At 39.7% G+C, this 20,308-nt stretch overlaps 1 protein-coding gene across 1 annotated transcript in view; it reads right to left on the reverse strand.

Annotated features, from left to right (window-relative positions):
- Positions 1-1,198: 1,198 nt before the first annotated feature.
- Positions 1,199-20,308, reverse strand: part of LOC119425249 (3-hydroxyisobutyrate dehydrogenase, mitochondrial) — a 49,863-nt gene continuing 30,753 nt past the window's right edge. Inside the window, exons 5-8 of the mRNA XM_037692774.1 lie at positions 15,433-15,566; positions 13,889-13,965; positions 2,732-2,888; positions 1,199-1,693 (exon numbers count right to left, since the gene is read on the reverse strand). Of these exons, the coding sequence (XP_037548702.1) occupies positions 1,535-1,693; positions 2,732-2,888; positions 13,889-13,965; positions 15,433-15,566 (527 nt within the window). The 3' untranslated portion in view covers positions 1,199-1,534. The remainder of the gene's footprint in view (positions 1,694-2,731; positions 2,889-13,888; positions 13,966-15,432; positions 15,567-20,308) is intronic.

The following is a 20,308-nucleotide window of genomic DNA, read 5'->3' on the forward strand; positions in this document are numbered from 1 at the left end:
ATCCCTCGTCCTCAGCAGGCAATGGTATGATTATATTGTCTAGGTGGTGTTCCCACGTTTAAATTAAATCCACAATGCTTGGACAAAGTACATTAGCTCGTACTGTTCGCTCATAAACAAACGCCGGTTCTGGTCTGCACCAGAAGTCGCGCCCATAATTCACGCTTGGTAGCATGGGGGCTAGGAATATCTTGTGGGAGTTTGCTCACTGTGGTGGAGGTGAGTAACTGAAAGAAAAACAACAACACAGCCTGATGCCAGGGAGAAACACCTTCAGAGTCAGATTTAACAGGCTCACTGTAACATGATAGAGTTCAAACATCAGATGGACCAGTGATCTGGAAAGGAGAAGTAGATAAAGAAAACTGGTGGATAGACTTTGATAAGTCGTCCTTTCACTGTACACTGTAGAATGTAATTTATGAAAAATAAATAAGGTTTTGACATCATTAATGCGTTTTGTTAAAAAAGGGATTGTTTATTTTTTTCAGTGCTAGACAACAATATGAAATATATAAGACAGTTTATCCAAATAGGGGAAAAAAACAGTCCTAACTCGTTTTACATTGATGTAAGTCACAGAATATATGAAAATATATGAAACTGGACCACAGAAGGTGCTACACAATAAAGTTTTGTAGTTTACAGCATAAACATTATTGGTCATAAAAATAACACTCAGGTGGCTCAATAAGCAGACGTAGCAGAGAAAAGAGGTAAGTTCAAATAGACTTTATCAAAATGGCTTTGCAACATTGCACTGCAATGTGTACTTTACAAAAATAGCTAGATATTTTTCTCACAGCATTACTGGTCAAGAGAAAAGGGACCTTTACTGAAGTACCCAGACTAATGTAAATTTAATTAAAATTAAATGTTAAACAATTAAACAAATGAGATGATGTTTCTTAACAAAAAGGAATGTAAGTAACAGAATGGCATCATCGTTCTGCCTAAACAGGCATGAAAACAAGTCAGTAAACTTTGAGCCTCAACTGTGGGCAGCTTTGGTCACCTTGCTGGCGGTGCTGTAAATATGGGCATTAGAATAAAAATAGCATGGTCTTCTCTAAACACTCTTCTTTATATCTTCAAAACTAATGGCAGGGACAGCTTTAAGTAATCTAGGTAACAGGTATTTAGCACAGTTCTGACAAAAACAAGCAAAACTTTTTACATTTATGCATTTTATTTTCATCAGCCCCTTCAAAAAAAAAAAACAATGTTTTAGTTGCAAAGTTGTATGTAAACCTGCAGCTCCTAGTCATACCTCTGTATTTGGCTTTTCAATGCAAACTGGAATAAAGAACTGCTTTATTTCCTTTAAGATAAAAGCACCACCACAAATTCACCTAAAGCCACAAGGGTACATGTGTAAAAATACATTATGATAATTGGACTGCAGATCTGTGCTTCAGAGCAGGGCCTTAGTCTCTCCTGAGCATATTGGGATAAGGGACACTGGGGTGTGTGGTTCTGAGGTGTGTGTAATAGTCTATGATAGCAACATTGTCAGCCATCCTCCCCCCTCCTTTCACTGGCCTTCCTCTTCGCGCAGAAACTGGAAGACGGATGAGAAATCCTTGTTAGCGTAGCCGCGTGAGCACATGATTCGGTAGATCTGGTGGGCAAGGGATCCCAGAGGGATGGGGGTCTTTGTGTTGGTGGCAGTGTTTTGGGCCAAACCAAGATCCTTTAGACAGTGACATGAAAAGAGAGCAAGAGAAAACAGTCATGTAATCATTCTTTATAATTTCATATTTTAGTACATGAGCAGAAACATTACTTTTGTTCCCTTAAGACAAACCAAGACTGGATCATGGTGAGCAGAAAGGTCACCTTAGCAAAACAATATAGCAATTTTAAATTAAACAAATCATAAATTAGAGGCAAAATCATTTGGTTGGTGATCCATTTAGTCATAAAGAGAGATTAAAACATCAGTTTTGGATAAACTTAAAATTTCCAAACATTCATTGTGTTTTCCAAGACAAAGTTTGAAAAGTTCCCTCATGAAGTTAGCCTCTAAATTTAATAAAATTACAACTGCTGCTGTTAGGTAAAGAAAACAAAGACACCTTCAAACTGGGTGTGTTTGAGTTTTATGACCCCTACATGCATTTGGTAGACTTGGAAAGGGAATTTAACAGCATCCCATAGGGTGACCAGACCTACAGTTAGAACCAGGCCTGTCAGGATAACACATTTTGCTTGGCGATTAATTGTCTCAAAAATTATTGCGATAAACGATAATATTATTGTCAAATTTAAAAAGAAATGTTTGTTCATTTGTTTTGCATGTAGTACCTTTTCTGCTTTATGATAAAGTACAATGAAAACAACGAAGCATACGGCACATTATATGCCCTTTTTTACAAGCTATTATACAGCAATCTATAGCAAAGGCCTGGACAAGCAAAGATCTTGTATAAATTTTGACCTTAATTTATGGCCTTGACCTTAGAGTTGAAGTGATGAAAAGGTTATGTGACACAAGTGGTGGTACAAATGTGTACCAAGTTTTGTTAAATTATCTTGAGTAGAACAGAAGTAATGAGCAGGATAAGAGAATGTTTATGTACATATGCATATACAGATGGAGGCTTTACCATAAAATGTCCACCTTTCGACGAGTGTATAAAATGAATGACTACCATAAAAATTAAAAAAATAAAGCCATGACACAGAATCATAAAAGGAAAACAAAACTTGAAACTAGGAGAGACCTTACTTTGGCCATTAGCATTGTCCCAAAGCCACCCTGGTAGTTGTTGGCAGAAGGGACCCCCTCCATTACACCTGGGACTGGGTTATATGTGTCGCTGGACCAGCAACGACCTGAGGACATGTTCAGGATCTTTGAAAGCAGTTTGGGGTCCAAACCCAGTCTGAAGAGAGGAGAACAAGAAAGACAAGAACAGTTTAATCGATTGAAACTTTGATCTTTTTACTTAAATAAAAGTAAATTTTTGATTAATCTGAGGAAAATTTGCCAATTTCAGGTGGTGAACATACACTCGGAAGACTGAAAATACTATTTCTTCTACAAACGGTATAGAGTAGTTGGCAAATATAAAAAGATAAAGATAGATAAATAGAAAACAGAACAGGGTTTTGAGGAATTGGGACAGACAGGGCTGAGATTACGATGTTCATTTTTAAGTCTACAAAGAAGAAATGCAAGAAAAGATTGGGTTAGCAGCGCCTGGTGATGCTAGTGACCCCTGTTGAACTTTAAGCCTGGCTGTGATCATTCCTCAGTGTTAATGGCTGAAGCCTTTGTAATGCTGGCTAATGCAGTATTGATGTTCAGCATCAGGGCTATCCTTCATCGTCCTCTCTTCTGAGAAAGTGGAGGAGGAGAAGTGGCTAAACAGCACAGGGGAACCATAAACCCTACTGTCACATTTTGAGGTGCACTTGTGCTCTGCTCCATTTTGCAAAAACCTACATTTCATATGCAAGGGAGCAAAATCTCAGTGCTGTATGGAGAAAAAAAAAAAGCTAATGAGATGAAGAAAGGGACAAAACAGACAAAAGCTAGGAGTGAACGAGTGCCAACCATTACAGCAGGGAGGGTGTAACTATAGCGCCTGTGTCAGGCATTCAAATGTGCTTGTGCGGTACAGCTTTCGTAAATTAATGATATAAAAGGCCACCGTAAAGCCAACCACATCAAGTCCTAGCTGTTTTAGTTTATTGTTACTTAAAGGCCTATTCTGCTCTCAGTATGACGACTAAGCCATCATAGGTCCCTGAAAATCAGCAGCCCTCCCCGTCTCTTTTTCCTCCTGGCTTTCATTCAGCCATTACTACCACAGCTTTATTAGCTGTCTACTAACTAATTAAGAATAGGGATTGCTTTTATTTTCTTTGTGTCTTTTCCCTCCTTCCTTCAATGCTTATGTGTCCTCAGACTCCCTAATTGTTTAACCAGCAGTTTTGGAAATGTGGCATCAGTGGCAAATTTGTAAAAAAAAAAAAGAAAAAGGCAATTACACTTAGCTTTTTCAGTTTATTCCTGTACGCATGTCTCGCCATCCTGTTTCTCCTCTGCTCTTCCCCACCTTCACCATCTACCCTGACACCTCCCTGTCTGAGGACTCTTGGGGACATATGTTTGACATCGCAAATGCCCCCCCCCCCCCCCAAACTATCATATACACACACACACTAGCAGGGGGCCCCTCCCTGCGTTCTGGGTCAGCAGCTGAAAAGGTTACTGGCTGAGCTACAATAAAACGCGTCCGAGCACACAGATCGTTTGTTATAGCGACGAGAGACGCTGACGGGGAGCTGTTGTCCTCCGTTAACGATAAATCAATGAAGTTCTCGTCATGATCCTCACACACACACACACTCAGCTGTGGTTATTAGCTGACGCAGTGGTGTTGCTCTTCGCCTGCGGTAATTTGCGTAGAGAAGAGGACATGTCACGCTTTAACAAGACTGACATGGATAAACAGACCCGAACAGTGAAACAAACACGGCGCACGTTAAAAAGAGAGAGATGGAGCTACAGATGGAAAGAAGAGAGGAGGACGTTTGTGTGTTTATGTGCTCGGAGCGCTTAGCAGGTGGAGTTCATTTGCTGTGCAGATATTAAACGTCTGTTTCATCACGATTAGCTTTTCATCCTCATTGGATGCCAGATGAGAGGAAAACCAACCCGTTCCCCGTTTATTATTTCATTAAAGAGCTAACGAGCACATATACACAGACAAGCATTTACTATCCCACTTATAGAGACAATAAGCATGTTTATCGCCAACGTTTAATCTTTATCGCTACATATGCTCACACTTCATTGAAGTTCCTAAAAGAGAAGATGTTTGATCTAGTCATATGTCAGGCAGCAACACGATTTGACATTGTTCCTCCTAAAGTGAACAAATAAGCAAACATGTGCCTTATTGAATGAGTGATAACATAAAAAAAACATATCTGCAAATGCTCTCTTCTATCTCAGTCATCTTTCTCATGTTATGTCTTCTTTTTATTGTCGTGTGCATCATCTAGAACACAGCTGCTCCTCAAAATTATTTCCTATAGCTTATTTTAGATTTAGCACATTTGTTGGCAAAATAAGAAATATCAGTTACAAAACAGACAATTCAAGTCAATTCAGTTTATTTATAAAGTGTAGTGAACTAAGCCTCAGGTCAAAATCTGGCCCTGAGGGCCTTCCTGGGACAAGAACTGTTATTTCATTGATTTGAGTCCAGAAACACAAAATTAAGTTCATCCAGAGACTTTCTAAGTGTCCTGCACTGATCAATTGAAAGAACACTCTCTTTTTTCTTATCATTACTATTTTACAATATCTTGATAATCAAAAGTGTGTTTAGTTCAAATCATTTTTAAATGTTGAAGTGAACTACTTATTTTAAATCAACTGTGAAACAGTATTAATGATTTTTAATCCTCATTCAAAGTAGAAATCTAGTTAATGTCTGTTACAGAGTAATTATTCATTTTCTTGATCTTCTGTCTGAAATGAGCAAGTTGTGATGTCGGTCAAAAGTCGGAGACAAACGCAAACAAGTTTGTTGGAACGAACTGTCATGTTTTTAAATCCTCTCAGACGTAAATAGAGAAGCTGGCACCTGTTTCCTCCCATCTCGCCTAAACATTTCTCTGTCTGTTTCAAAAACATTTTTCTGTTTTTCTGACTTCTAGTGACCTCTTACGTCACTAAAACCACACCCCTGATTGGCTCTTTCAGCCAATCAGGACTTCCCAAATGAACCGGAAACAGAACTCTTTAAATGTCGACACTTGCTAGTTCCAAGCAGTGCAGTTCAGTTCGGAGAGCAGAACCGAACAGAAAAGTTGCTGGAGAGAACAAAAAGTTCCAGACATGATCCGAAGTTCTTCCGAGTCTCGTGGGGATTATGGAATCTTCCACATCTGAGTGGAACCTCTGACGGACTCACAGCTCATGTGAGTCCACCCGTGAGGTGAGCGTGGTGTTGAACAAAGTACCGTCACTACTTCGGACGATTCTCAGCTGTTCCTACGGAGACGCTGGAAAGGTAGCGTTAAATGGAACTCCGTACCAGTGGAGACATCTTCTACAAGGTAAAGAGTCGATTTCCACTACCGAAGTGTACCGAGGTAGAGCTGGGTTCGGATGGAGGGTGCCGTTCTTCGTCGACACATTTTCCCTCACACATCTTTTCTCTCCATTTAAACTCCCTCATTTCCCATCTTTAAAACTCTTCTACCTTGCCAGTAAATCATCCAGATATTTTCATAAATGTCTGTTGTAATTAGTTAAGCTGTGTTATTGCTTCAATCAGAATAATCATGTGTACAATGTTTGATGTTAAATTTTGATTCTGTTAATAAATGACCACATTCATTTTGATGGATCAAAGAAAATTAACGTCTCACGTCACTGATTAAACCATCTCCCACACAGTATCTCTGTCACATATCTGTCAAGTAGCTCGAAAAAGAGAGAACCCGTTTAAATTAAGTATAATATCAGGTACTTGAACTAGTCTAGATATTATAACGTGTAGTGGAGCTCCGAAGCTAAACGAAGCTAACCGACCTATCTCACTACAAAAGCGCCAAGTCACAACAGAAGTCATCTCAGGGCACTGAACAGAAACATTCATATTTAAAAATATTAATTTAACATTATTTATCTGAGGAGCAGACTGCTTTGAGTTCAACTCTATCACAGAACTCTCATCTTGAACAAGCATGAAGGCGACAGTGGAAAGGAAAAACTCCCTCATGAAGAAGAAACCTTTAGCAGAACCAGGCTCAGGACAAGCATCCATCTGCTTTGACCGGCTGGGTTTGAGAGGAACAGATACACAATGGCAGGTCAAGAATCACATGTTAAGATAGAAATAGTGTCAACAGTGAAAACTGTTCAATTTTAACAATTAATTTAAGGAAATGAGATCAATTTGTCCTCCAGTAGTCTAAGCTTAAGGCAGCGTAACAAGCCAACCCTAATTATAGGATTTATCAAAAAGGAAAGTCTTAAGTCCAGTCTTAAAACTGGACAATGTGTCAGCCTCATGGACAGAAACTGGATGTTGGTTCCACAAGAGCGGAGCCTGATAACTGAAAGATCTTTCTCCCATTCTGCTTTTGGAAACACTAGGAGGAAGCCTGCAGTCTGAGACAGAACAAATAACTAAATCAAGTAAAATATAAAACAAGAAAAAAATAAATCCAAAGCAAGAAAAAAAAAAAGAATGCAAAAAACTATGGTTTGCATATAGCCCTTGGAAAGTGTGTGTGTGTGTGTATAGACGTGTGTTCATAATTGTCATGCTAGGCCATTCCTTGCACTAAGAGAGCGTCACGCTCTGCTGGAGACAGCCAGCGCTTCCATCTGAGATCAACAAATTAGCTTCATGAACAGAACTGTGCACGATGTGTGTGCGCCTGTTTGTGTCTGCCAGCTTGTGCAGGTAAGGACCCCCCCCCCCCCCCGCCCACCACCACACACACACACACATTCATACATACACTTAAAGAAAGGGCAGCTCTATCAGGCACAGGCCTAGTATGATAAAATGTTGTAGCCAATTTTCTGTAAATTGGTTGTGAATGCTTGGTTTCTTTTGTGTTAGACTGCATGTGCGTGCGTGCGCATGTACATTTGCGTATTTCTCTGTGCATAAGGAGCTGGGCCGCAATGCAGCATGGGAGATTTACGGATGCGAATTCTCTTGAAATGATGACAGACTTTGTCAAGCCCTCTAATAAAGCCCAAGAGATGCTTGAGAAGGAAGACGTACACCCCCCCCCCCCCCCACACACACACACACAAATGCATGTTTGCACCATCAAAAATGTACAAGGGTCAGTCTAGCCACAAAAAAAAAAAGAAAAAAAAAAGCTAATTCCCATTCAAAGTGATAGCATGCAGTAGGGAGTATTTTTCTACAGGAATAGATTTGAATGAAAGCACTGTGAGAACTTGTACAGATAAAAAAAACTGATATTTTTAATGTTTCTCATTGTAAATCAGCATCTTCTCCTGTGTGTGTGTGTGTGTGTGGCTTCAAAGACTGTGGCGATGTGTAAATCTGTGTTGTTCACTTAATGCCTCCATATTTCAGAGGCCTAGTGAGGGGATTTATGTCTTGACTGCTCATGCCAATTTTCTTCCTCCGTCTCAGCACAGATAAATCAGGCGCACTAACACAGCTGCACTGTGCAAAGAGCAATTCATTCACACTCACACATGCACAAAACTGGAAGCACATACAATTTGACATTGTAAAACCCATTAAAACACTTAACGGAGCAACAGTGAGAAGAAAAAAAAAATCTATTACTGACAAGGGAAATGCATAAATATAGTGGAATATAAATTCCATACCTCATCCAGTTGAGGAATAACCATCACACTTGCTGTGTGACATTTGCGTCCAGAATCCTTACTACCTAATAGGGAATATTACATAAAAATACACTCAAATAAAAAAGTACTTGTATAATTTTATAGTTATTTTGGTGGTTTTAGGAATTTATTTTCCTATCACCCCTAACCACCTGGTCAAGATGCTGTAAGGATGAGGCACACCGACTAATAGGATTTTGAAGAGGTGTTATGTGGCAGGATACAAGCTCAATCAGCAGATGTAAAAATGACTGAGGTTTCTACCCCACTCATTCATCTTACTCTAACAGAGGCACCTCTGACTCGAGGAGGGGCTGACCCCTTTGCACTTCCATAAACTACACACTCGCACACAGGAACACATTTCAAATCATTTACGGAAGAAGTAAGTTGCAGTTTATGGTTTCAAGCCTGGTAAAGTCGCTGCTTTTTATAGTGACAGCTATGTCTAAGGGAAACTTCACATCTGAACTAATGCTAAATGGCAGTGACCTCAAAACAGATTTCATTTAGGTTGGCAATTCCCATACATGACTCGATGCGTCAAATGTTAGAACTTATTCTAACCAAGAGCACCATACATGGAACATTATACACTCATAAACTATAGCAGTCTATAGCAATAACATGGACAAGCAAAGATCTTGTACAGGTCCTTCTCAAAAAATTAGCATATTGTGATAAAGGTCATTATTTCCATAATGTAATGATAAAAATGAAACTTTCATATATTTCAGATTCATTGCACACCAACTGAAATATTTCAGGTCTTTAATTGTTTTAATACTGATGATTATGGCATACAGCTCATGAAAACCCAAAATGACTGTCCCAAAAAATTAGCATATCATGAAAAGGTTCTCTAAACAAGCCATTAACCTAACCATCTGAATCAATGACGTAACTCTAAACACCTGCAAAAGATTCCTGAGGCTTTTAAAAACTCCCAGCCTTGTTCATTACTCAAAACTGCAATCATGGGTAAGACTGCTGACCTGACTGCTGTCCAGAAGGCCATCATTGACACCCTCAAGCAAGAGGGCAAGACACAGGAAGAAATTGCTGAACGAATAGGCTGTTCCCAGAGTGCTGTATCAAGGCACCTCAGTGGGAAGTCTGTGGGAAGGGAAAAGTGTGGCAGAAAACGCTGCACAACGAGAAGAGGTGACCGGACCCTGAAGAGGATTGTGGAGAAGGGCCGATTCCAGACCTTGGGAGACCTGCGGAAGCAGTGGACTGAGTCTGAAGGAAGACTGGGGAGAAGGAAATGCCAAAATGCCAGAAGTCCAGAGTGAAGCACCCACAGTCAGTGATGGTCTGGGGTGCCATGTCAGCTGCTGGTGTTGGTCCACTGTGTTTTATCAAGGGCAGGGTCAATGCAGCTAGCTATCAGGAGATTTTGGAGCACTTCATGCTTCCATCTGCTGAAAAGCTTTATGGAGATGAAGATTTCATTTTTCAGCACAACCTGGCACCTGCTCACAGTGCCAAAACCACTGGTAAATGGTTTACTGACCATGGTATTACTGTGCTCAATTGGCCTGCCAACTCTCCTGACCTGAACCCCATAGAGAACCTGTGGGATATTGTGAAGACAAAGTTGAGAGACACAAGACACAACACTCTGGATGAGCTTAAGGCTGCTATCGAAGCATCCTGGGCCTCCATAACACCTCAGCAGTGCCACAGGCTGATTGCCTCCATGCCACGCCGCACTGAAGCAGTCATACATGCAAAAGGATTCCCGACCAAGTATTGAGTGCATAACTGAACATGATTATTTGAAGGTTGGCGTTTTTTGTATTAAAAACACTTGTCTTTCATTGGTGGGATGAAATATGCTAATTTTTTGGGACAGGCATTTTGGGTTTTCATGAGCTGTATGCCATAATCATCAGTATTAAAACAATTAAAGACCTGAAATATTTCAGTTGGTGTGCAATGAATCTGAAATATATGAAAGTTTCATTTTTATCATTACATTATGGAAAATAATGACCTTTATCACAATATGCTAATTTTTTGAGAAGGACCTGTATAACATTTTACCTTTATTTGCGACTTTGACCATGGAGCTGGGGTGATTAAAAGTGTATGTGATACTTCATCTAGTGATGATGCAAATGTGTATCAGAAGTTATGGGCTGGACAAAAGAAAGTTTACTTATGAATGGACAGACAGAGACAATACCATATACAGGTGCTGGTCATAAAATTAGAATATCATGAAAAAGTTGATTTATTTCAGTAATTCCATTCAAAAAGTGAAACGTATATTATATTCATTCATTACACACAGACTGATATATTTCAAATGTTTATTTCTTTAAATGTTGATGATTATAACTGACAACTAATGAAAACACCAAATTCAGTATCTCAGAAAATTATAATATTAACTAAGACCAATAAAAAAAAAAAGGATTTTTAGAAATGTTGGCCAACTGAGAAGTATGAACATGAAAAGTATGAGCATGTACAGCACTCAGTACTTAGTTGGGGCTCGTTTTGCCTGGATTACTGCAGCAATGCAGTGTGGCATGGAGTCGATCAGTCTGTGGCACTGCTCAGGTGTGATGAGAGCCCAGATTGCTCTGATAGTGGCCTTCAGCTCTTCTGAATTGTTGAGTCTGGTGTATCACATCTTCTTTTCACAATACCTCATAGATTTCTATGGGGTTAAGGTCAGGTGAGTTTGCTGGCCAATTGAGAACAGGGATACTATGGTCCTTAAACCAAGTACTGGTAACTTTGGCACTGTGTGCAGGTGCCAAGCCCTGTTGAAAAACAAAATCTGCATCTCCATAAAGTTGGTCAGCAGCAGGAAGCATGAAGCGCACTATCTTCCTGGTAGATGGCTGCGTTGACCTTGGACCTCAAAAAACACAGTGGACCAACACCAGCAGATGATATGGCCCCCCAAACCATTAATGACTATGTAAACTTAACACTAGACCTCAAGCAACATGGATTCTGTGCCTCTCCTCTCTTCCTCCAGACTCTGGTTTTCCTCCAGATTTCCAAAGGAAATGCAAAATTTACTTTCATCAGAGAACATAACTTTGGACCTCTCAGCAGCAGTCCCAGGTGAGATGCTTCAGACACTGTCTCTTGATCAAGAGTGGCTTGACACAAGGAATGTCACAGCTGAACCCCTTGTCTTGCATACGCCTGTGCATGGTGGTTCTTGAAGCACTGACTCCAGCTGCAGTCCACTCTTTGTGAATCTCCCCCACATTTTGGAATAAGTTTTGTTTCACAATCCTTTCCAGGGTGTGGTTATCCTTATTGCTTGTACACTTTTTTTCTACCACATCGTTTCCTTCCCTTCACCTCTCTATTAATGTACTTGACACAGAGATCTGTGAACAGCCAGCCTCTTTAGCAATAACCTTTTGTGTCTTGTCCTACTTGTGCAAGGTGTCATTGGTCATATTTTGGATAATGTCAAGTCAGCAGTCTTCCCCATGATTGCGTAGCCTACAGAACTAGACTGAGAGACCATTTAAAGGCCTTTGCAGGTGTTTTGAGTTAATTATCTGATTAGAGTGTGGCACCAGGTGTCTTCAATATTGAACCTTTTCACAATATTCTAATTTTCTGAAATACTGAATTTGAGGTTTTCATTAGTTGTTGGTTATAATCATCACCATAAAAAAACAAACATTTGAAATATACAAACCGGATTCCAAAAAAGTTGGGACACTAAACAAATTGCGAATAAAAACTGAATGCAATGATGTGGAGGTGCCAACATCTAATATTTTATTCAGAATGGAACACAAATCACAGATCAAAAGTTTAAACTGAGAGAATGTATCATTTTAAGGGAAAAATCTGTTGTTCCCAAATTTCATGGCGTCAACAAATCCTAAAAAAGTTGGGATAAGTCCATTTTTACCACTGTGTGGCATCCCCCCTTCTTACAACACTCAAAAGACGTCTGGTGACAGAGGAGACCAGTTTCTCAAGTTTAGAAATAGGAATGCTCTCCCATTCATGTCTATTACAGGCCTCTAACTGTTCAATCGTCTTGGGCCTTCTTTGTCGCACCTTCCTCTTTATGATGCGCCAAATGTTCTCTATAGGTGAAAGATCTGGACTGCAGGCTGGCCATTTCAGTACCCGGATCCTTCTCCTACGTAGCCATGATGTTGTGATTGCTGCAGAATGTGGTCTGGCATTATCGTGTTGAAAAATGCAGGGTCTTCCCTGAAATAGATGACATCTAGATGGGAGCATATGTTGTTCTAGAACCTGAGCATAGTTCTCTGCATTAATGGTGCCTTTCCAGACATTCAAGCTGCCCATGCCACAATTGCTCATGCAACCCCATACCATCAGTGATGGAGGCTTCTGAACAGAGCGTTGATAACAACTTGGGCTATCCTTGTCCTCTCTGGTCCAGATGACATGGCGTCCCAGTGTTCCATAAAGAACTTCAAATCGTGACTCATCCGACCACAGAACAGTCTTCCATTTGGTCACACTCCATTTTAAATGACCCCTGGCCCAGTGCAAATGTCTGAGCTTGTTTAGAAATGGCTTCCTCTTTGCACTGTAGAGTTTCAGTTGGCAACGGCGGATGGCACGGTGGATTGTGTTCACTGACAATGCTTTCTGGAAGTATTCCTGAGCCCATTCTGTTATTTCCTTGACAGTGGCATTCCTGTTTGAGGTGCAGTGACGTTTAAGGGCCCAGAGATCACGAGCATCCAGTAGAGTTTTACGGCCTTGACCCTTACGCACAGTGATTGTTCCAGATTCTCTGAATCTTTTGATGATGTTATGCATGGTTGATGATGATAAATTAAAAGTCTTTGCTATTTTACGCTGGGTAACACCATTCTGGTATTGCTGCACTATCTTTCTGCGCAACAATGGTGGAATTGGTGATCCTCTTACCATCTTGGCTTCTGAGAGACACTGACACTCTGAGAAGCTCTTTTTATACCCAATCGTTGTCAATTGACCTAATTAGTGTTAATTGGTCTTCCAGCTGTTTGTTATATGCTCAATTTCCTTTTTCCAGCCGCTTGTTGCTACTTGCCCCAACTTTTTTGGGATTTGTTGATACTGTGAAATTTTGAATCAACATATTTTTCCTTTAAAATGTTACATTTACTCAGATTAAACTTTTGATCTGTCATCTATGTTATATTACGAATAAAATATTGACATTTGCCATCTCCACATCATTGCATTCAGTTTTTATTCACAATTTGTTTAGTGTCCCAACTTTTTTGGAATCCGGTTTGTATCAGTCTGTGTGTAATGTAATACAAGTTTCACTTTTTGAATGGAATTACTGAAATAAATAAACTTTTTCATGATATTCTAATTCTATGGCCAGCACCTGTAATGTCTTGCATTCGAGGAGTGTATAAAAAAGCCCAAATTGTACATTCAGATAAAACAACTTTACTATGTAGACAAAGCTGCTGGTGTAGCATAGTTTTGCCTTTAACATAGCAGGTAACTAGCATGTTAGCAAGCATTTGCTTTGAGTACCTGATGCCAAGGTTCATGGTCTCTGCTGTCCCAATCATCCCAATGGCCAGCAGCATATTGTTACAGAGCTTTACTGCCTGGAGGATTTAAAACAGAGAGAAGGACATCACTTAAATTTAATTGGATGTGGCTTAAAAATCATTAATAAAAAAACTCACAATACATTAAAAGATGTTTTAAGTGTTGACTCTAAAACAACCAGTAGTAAGAGTAGAACGATGGAACGTCACAGAAAGGATAGCCGAGTCGTACATTTTTGAACTTCCCGGTCCAAAGAAAGCATAAGCAGTGCTTTATATTAACATAAAATGCATATTTTGAAATAATTAGGTTTATATTTGGTGTTTTAATAAAGCTTCAAAATATTGAAACATTAGTTCTATGATATAGACTACATGGCAACTAATAGCAATGCTAGTTGTTAGTCGGTCATAAACTTGTATGAGTGAATGATGTAAAGTAAGGATGTAATAATTTTTGTTTTGTATTGATTTAAACATGCACAATCCATGAGAGGAAAACATCTGATCAATTTTATTAATAAAAAAAAGTCCACAAGCACAATTTTCAGCAATTAAGTAAAAAAATGGGCAGTAACATTTGTGTATGAACAATAAATTATCAGTATCACTCGCCTTCCTTCTGTGTAGCGGCATTATTTTTTCAGGAAACAAGTACTGTTTTGTAAGGGAACTGCAGTGACTGTACTATCAATAAAAAAATCCAAAAAAATAAAAAACTTCTGAGAAAGGGTTTAGCGCTACTAGGCTCATTGTTACAGTGCAATGCAGTGTGCTTCACCCCAACCATGTAGATCAGCTAATATTCCTAACAATTTAATTTCCAAATAAAAATATCTAAAGCAGAAATTATTGTGTGTATCATGTTTATCAGGGCTGTTTATTCAGTTTGTCTCTATTGGCCCTTTTATATTGTCTTAGCTCAGCCTAGGTCGGTCTGGCCCAGGTTGCAGAGTCTTTAAATTGGGCGGTCCCCACAAGAACCTACACGGCTGAGGTTCTGAATGAGACAGGTTGAGCTGCAAATCTGATGTCAGCAGATTGCAGGACATTGATTGGCCAGAGAGTACATCAATCATGAGTGTCTCCTTCACAGGAATCAAACCCACCATTTTAAAACCTTGCAATCGCATAATTTATTTTTATTTACTTTAAAAGAAATTCATCCATTAAAATGGTAGCACAATGCTACTATGAGGAGACGCAGTCGTTTCCTTGTTTTTTGGCTGATGACAGAATTCAAACGGAGCTCCAGTAAACCAAATCAACTCGATTTAGTGGCTCTGACCGGCGGAGGAAAAAAGTGGCCTCAACTCAGCTACACCATTTTTGAAAAAGACGGCAGAGAATGGGGAACGTTTTGTGACTTTAATTCCCTTTTATTTACTTGATGGTAAGTTTCGGGCAGCCGCGTTACGACAGTCTACATCGAAGCAAATTGTGACTCAGAAAGGAAAAGCGAGTAAAGGAAATGGATGATGTTTGCAAGTTAGTTTGTCTAAGTGTCTGTGCATCTCCTTTCACCTGTCCAGTGCCAACTTGTCCGCAGTAAACAACATTGGCTCCCATACAGCTGAGCAGCTCCTGTGCAGCATTGTACTCCTCCTCCAGTCCACCAACCATGAAGGTCAGTTTGCCCATGCTGGCAGCCCCAACACCTAAACATAAACAACAAGGTGGAGCAAGGTTACCTGACAGTACACACAACACACATAAAGATTTAAAACACCAATTCTGAAAAAGTTGGGACTTTGTGTAAGAAGTAAACAAAACAGAATACAATGATTTGCAAATATCAAGTCAATATTTTATTCACAGTGGAACATAAACATAGTTATACCAGTGCTATTCAACTAAATTGCTCAGGGGGCCACAGTTACTGAAAGCCAAGAACTCAGGGGCCAGACATCCAGCAGTTATTGTCATTAAGTAAGTTTGTTTTATGGTTTAAAATCTAGTTTTATTTAAAAATGAAACCATGAACTGAGTTCACCTGTGGGCCTGATTTGGCCCCCAGTTGAATAGCCCTGGTTTATACTAAGAAATCACACTATTTTGGGGAAATAAACAAGGTAATTGTAAAATTTATAGTAGTAAAACATCACAAAAAGATGAAACAGGGTCAGTAAGAAGTTGTAAAAGTAAGTGGTATGAATAAGAAACAGCTGAAGGAATGCAATGAATTGGGTTAATTGGTAACAGATCAGTAAGATGACTGGATATAAAAATACTACAGAGAAGCTGAATTTCTCAGAAGTATAAATGGGTAGATGTACAGCAGTCTGCAAAAACTGCATTTAAAATATTATATAAAACGGAAAGCTGTTCAGTAGTCAAACAAATCAAAATTTGAAATATTTTTCAAAAACCATGGTTGCCATGTGCTTTGTACTAAAATATATAGACCATCTGGCCTGTTTTCAGTGCACAGATCAAAAGCCAGCTTCTCTGACGGTATGGGGGTGCTTTAGTGCCTATGGCATTGTCAGCTTACACATCTGGAAAGACAACATCAATGCAGAAAAGTAAATACAGGTTTTAGAAAACCAGATGTTCCCACGCAGATGACGTCCTTTTCTTGCATATCAAAGCAAGAGATTGCTGAAGCTCGTTCTGCATCTGTTACAAGTCCAGACCTCTCACCAACAGAAAACATTTGGAGCGTCATGAAATGGAAAATAAAAACACAACTGAACTGAACCTACATCAGACAAGATCAAGACAACATTCCCCTCCAAAATCTCCAGCAACTGGGTTTGGGTCTCCTCAGGTCCTAACAGGCTGTTGTTAAAAGAAGAGAGGACACTTCACAGTGGGAAACTTGGTACTGTCCCAACTTTACTGAGATGTGTTTCTGCCATAACAATTCTAAACCTTCTTTTTCTTTTTCTTTATATATATATATATATATATATATATATATATATATATATGTAGTGAGTCACGTGAGGTACGTGTCACTTGTTGTATGACAAATATATGAATTATATATGCATACAATATTCACGAGTTCTTCATTTTTCTGACTGTAAATGCCGTGCATTGAATTTAACAGAAATGTGAACGAGAGACGTTATTTATCTTTGACCCCTCAAATGAATGGAATCATTTATTTTCAAAATCAAAGTTTAACATCAAACATTTACATTAATTTGGCAAAATATGAAAATAATAACAGACAGTTTCACAGAAAATGAACTTCAAATCACTCGGCGGTGATTTGAGGACTTTGCTTCAGACATTTCTAAAAATATCTGTACTGTTTTATGAGAGAGAGGTGAGTTTAAGAGTAAATTGAGATTTATCTTACAGAGGAATATGTGAGGGAGATTTAATCTGTTTAACCAGAAGTTGCACGCTCCGTCCGATCTCAGCTTCTCACGGTACACTTGGTCAAAATAGAACCATCTACCTGTTGACGATGAATCAGCGTTGGATGTAGTTCCTTTCTGACTCGTTTCAGCGTCTCCGTCGAGAGCTACCAAACCTTCAGAAAGTCGTGCGTTGATTAGCTCAAAACAGAATTATAATCCCCAAAAACCTCTGGATCCTTCATTGCTCTGAAGCTTTCAGAACCGACTGCATTCTCAATCTTGGAACTCTCACATTCTCCAGAACTCTCAATCTGTTGTCAGCTCTCATTCTCTTGGAATTCTGAAAATCCTACATGAACTGGGAAGTGCCACATTTTATTTGGGTCGACTTCCTGTTCAGTTTAGAGCTTTCTGATTCGTGGAAGGACCAGAAAGAGGAGTGGATTTGTGACGTAAGATGTTATCATAAGTCAAGGATTGTTTACAACATACAGAAAAGATTATTGCAGCAACAGCAGACTTCGTGGAGTCTCACACTTTGTAATCTTTTCAAATAGTAAAACATGACATTTTTCTCGGTAAACATTTTAGCTGACCGAAAACCAACCTTTAACATACTTACGACAGCTTGCTCATTTCAGACAGAAAATCAAGAAAGGCATATTCAGGTGATTTCTTCTCTGAATGAGGAACAAAAATCATTACTTACTGTTTATGTAAAATAAAAATTAGTAGTTCTTTTCAACCTGTAAAGCATTGAGTGAACTAACACAATTTGATTATCAAAACATTTGTAAGACAGTAATGATTATAAAGAATTGTCTTTTCTGCTTGATTAATTCAAGAAAGAAAGTTCATCAGATGGTTCAGACTTATTCAGATCAATGAAAATAACAGTCTCTGTCCATCTGGTAGATTTGAGGTTATCTGGTTCACTACAGTCCCCCCTTTGGAAATCATCACCTGTCCATGGGGATGAATTCCAACCGTGAACTTAGACCTTCAAATGTCCTTGAGCTTGATATAATCCAGCAAGGAAGACCAAAGTCAGAAGTAATCCTTCAAGGAAGACTAAAGTCAGAAGTAATCCAGCAAGGAAACAAAGTCAAGGTAATTCCACAATGTTCTTGGTATTCCATTGTGTTGATTATAATCCCATATCGTCTCGATAATCCCATTGTAGCAATGCTTTAACCCCTTGGAAACAGAGTCTGTAATCCATTGGAAAAAGTCATATAATCCACAACGGTAAATCCACAGCGATTGGAAGTGTTGATTAATCAGCATACAGAGGGGTACCCTTGGATTGAACTGAAGAAGCGGCCACTGGATGAAGAGTTGAGACCAACGTCAGGATTGCAGGTCGCCTCCAGCGAAGGTTGTCTCCAGCGACGTCCAGCCTGTGCCGTTCTGGTTCAATGTGTCATGCAATTATGTGGTTTAAGGTGGGCTTATGAAGGGGATTTTACATAAGGCCTTAAACTATATGCATCTGGTGTGTATGCTATTATGGTTGGGAATAGCTACAACTACCAGTTAAGGGGTGGAGAATGCTGAAAAGGGGTACTACAGGGGTTTATGCCTATAGAAAAGTGTTCCAAACTATTTTTCCATTTCTAACTTGGTTTAAGTTAGCTTTACATGGTAAAATATAGTTTGGTGTAATTGTCTGTTGTCTTTGTAGACGAACGACTTGAGATTGGGTGTTTGGTTTTCCCATAAATGTTTTGGAAGTCTATGGCGAGACTTATCAAAAAGAATTAGCTATCCCCCCGAATAGAATTGTTCGAGTAGGTTCGGCTTAAGCGTTGTGAGATCAATGTAGATTATGGTACTCAAAGTAGCAATAATATACATTGACTCCGCAAAGATTGCAATTTAGTGAATGAACTGCATGTTGGCATGGTTAAAGGCTTCCTAGTCTCTAACTTAACTACACACAAGATTCATTCTTACCTCAGAAACAACCAAAATCAACTAAACAACGTTCCAACACCGACAAGAGTAGTGACTAAGCATCTAGAAACATCGTTTCACTGCCTCTCCTCACCCTGGTTGCCAGATTTCAGTCACGCTGTCCCGTTTTATCAAGGGTAGGTCCTGTGAGTTTAAACTATGGTTAATTTTATTATCCATTAGTTATCTTCAGCTTGGATGACCCTTGTTCCCACGAGGTCAGATTTTGTGATGTCTTTGTCTCCTAAGGAGTTATTGCATGCCTTGTGTTGTTTAACCTGGTTACGGTGTACCCATTTAACAGTTGGCTCTTTTTGGCCTTTACTGATTTTTATCTGGTAGATAATTGGAGACACTTTGTCGGTTATCAGATGGGGTCCAGTCCATCTGGGCATCAGCTTACGGGCGAGAGTTCCGGTCCCGGACTCTACTCTCCCAGTTTTGGGTGCAAACGTGTAGTACCAGACCCTGTCTCCCACTTGGAGTTCCTCGTAAGAGGCCTTTTGGTCGTAGTACGCTTTGCGTCCTTCAGCTGATTTTTCCAGGTTTTTCTGTGCGAAAGCAAAAGTGTTTTTAAGATGTCTTTCCAAGTCTTTCATGTATTGTTGTGTGGTGTAGGCTGTTGCCATGGCAGCATCGCCTGGTTGGTACAGCAGGTGCAGAGGGAGAGTCATTTGTCGACCCGTCATCATCTCGAAAGGAGCGATGCCAGTCGACGTGTGTGGAGTGGCCCTTATGGCCATGAGGACCAGAGGGAGTTTCACGTCCCAGTCCTTGTGGTTTGCGGCTACGTATTTTTTCAAAATACTCACCACAGTCCTGTTTGCTCTCTCAACCTGGCCTGAAGCCTGTGGGTGGTAGCCAATATGGAAGTTGGCTTTGACGCCTAGCGTCTTCCACAGTTCCTTCATTACTTCACCTGTGAAGTGTGTACCTTGGTCTGAGTTCACCCTAAGGGGAAGTCCAAACCTTGAAAATACATGATTCATTAACAACATAGCAGTGATTTGTGCTGTGTCATTAGGGGCTGGTAGACATTCTACCCATTTGGTAAACGCGCAGGTTACCGTGAGAAAATATTTATTTCCTCTAGAGGTCTTAGTGAGTGGTCCGACCCAGTCAATCTGGAG

The sequence above is a fragment of the Nematolebias whitei genome, chromosome 19 (genome assembly GCF_014905685.2).
Source record: "Nematolebias whitei isolate Nwh7 chromosome 19, NemWhi1, whole genome shotgun sequence".
Taxonomy (NCBI): domain Eukaryota; kingdom Metazoa; phylum Chordata; class Actinopteri; order Cyprinodontiformes; family Rivulidae; genus Nematolebias; species Nematolebias whitei.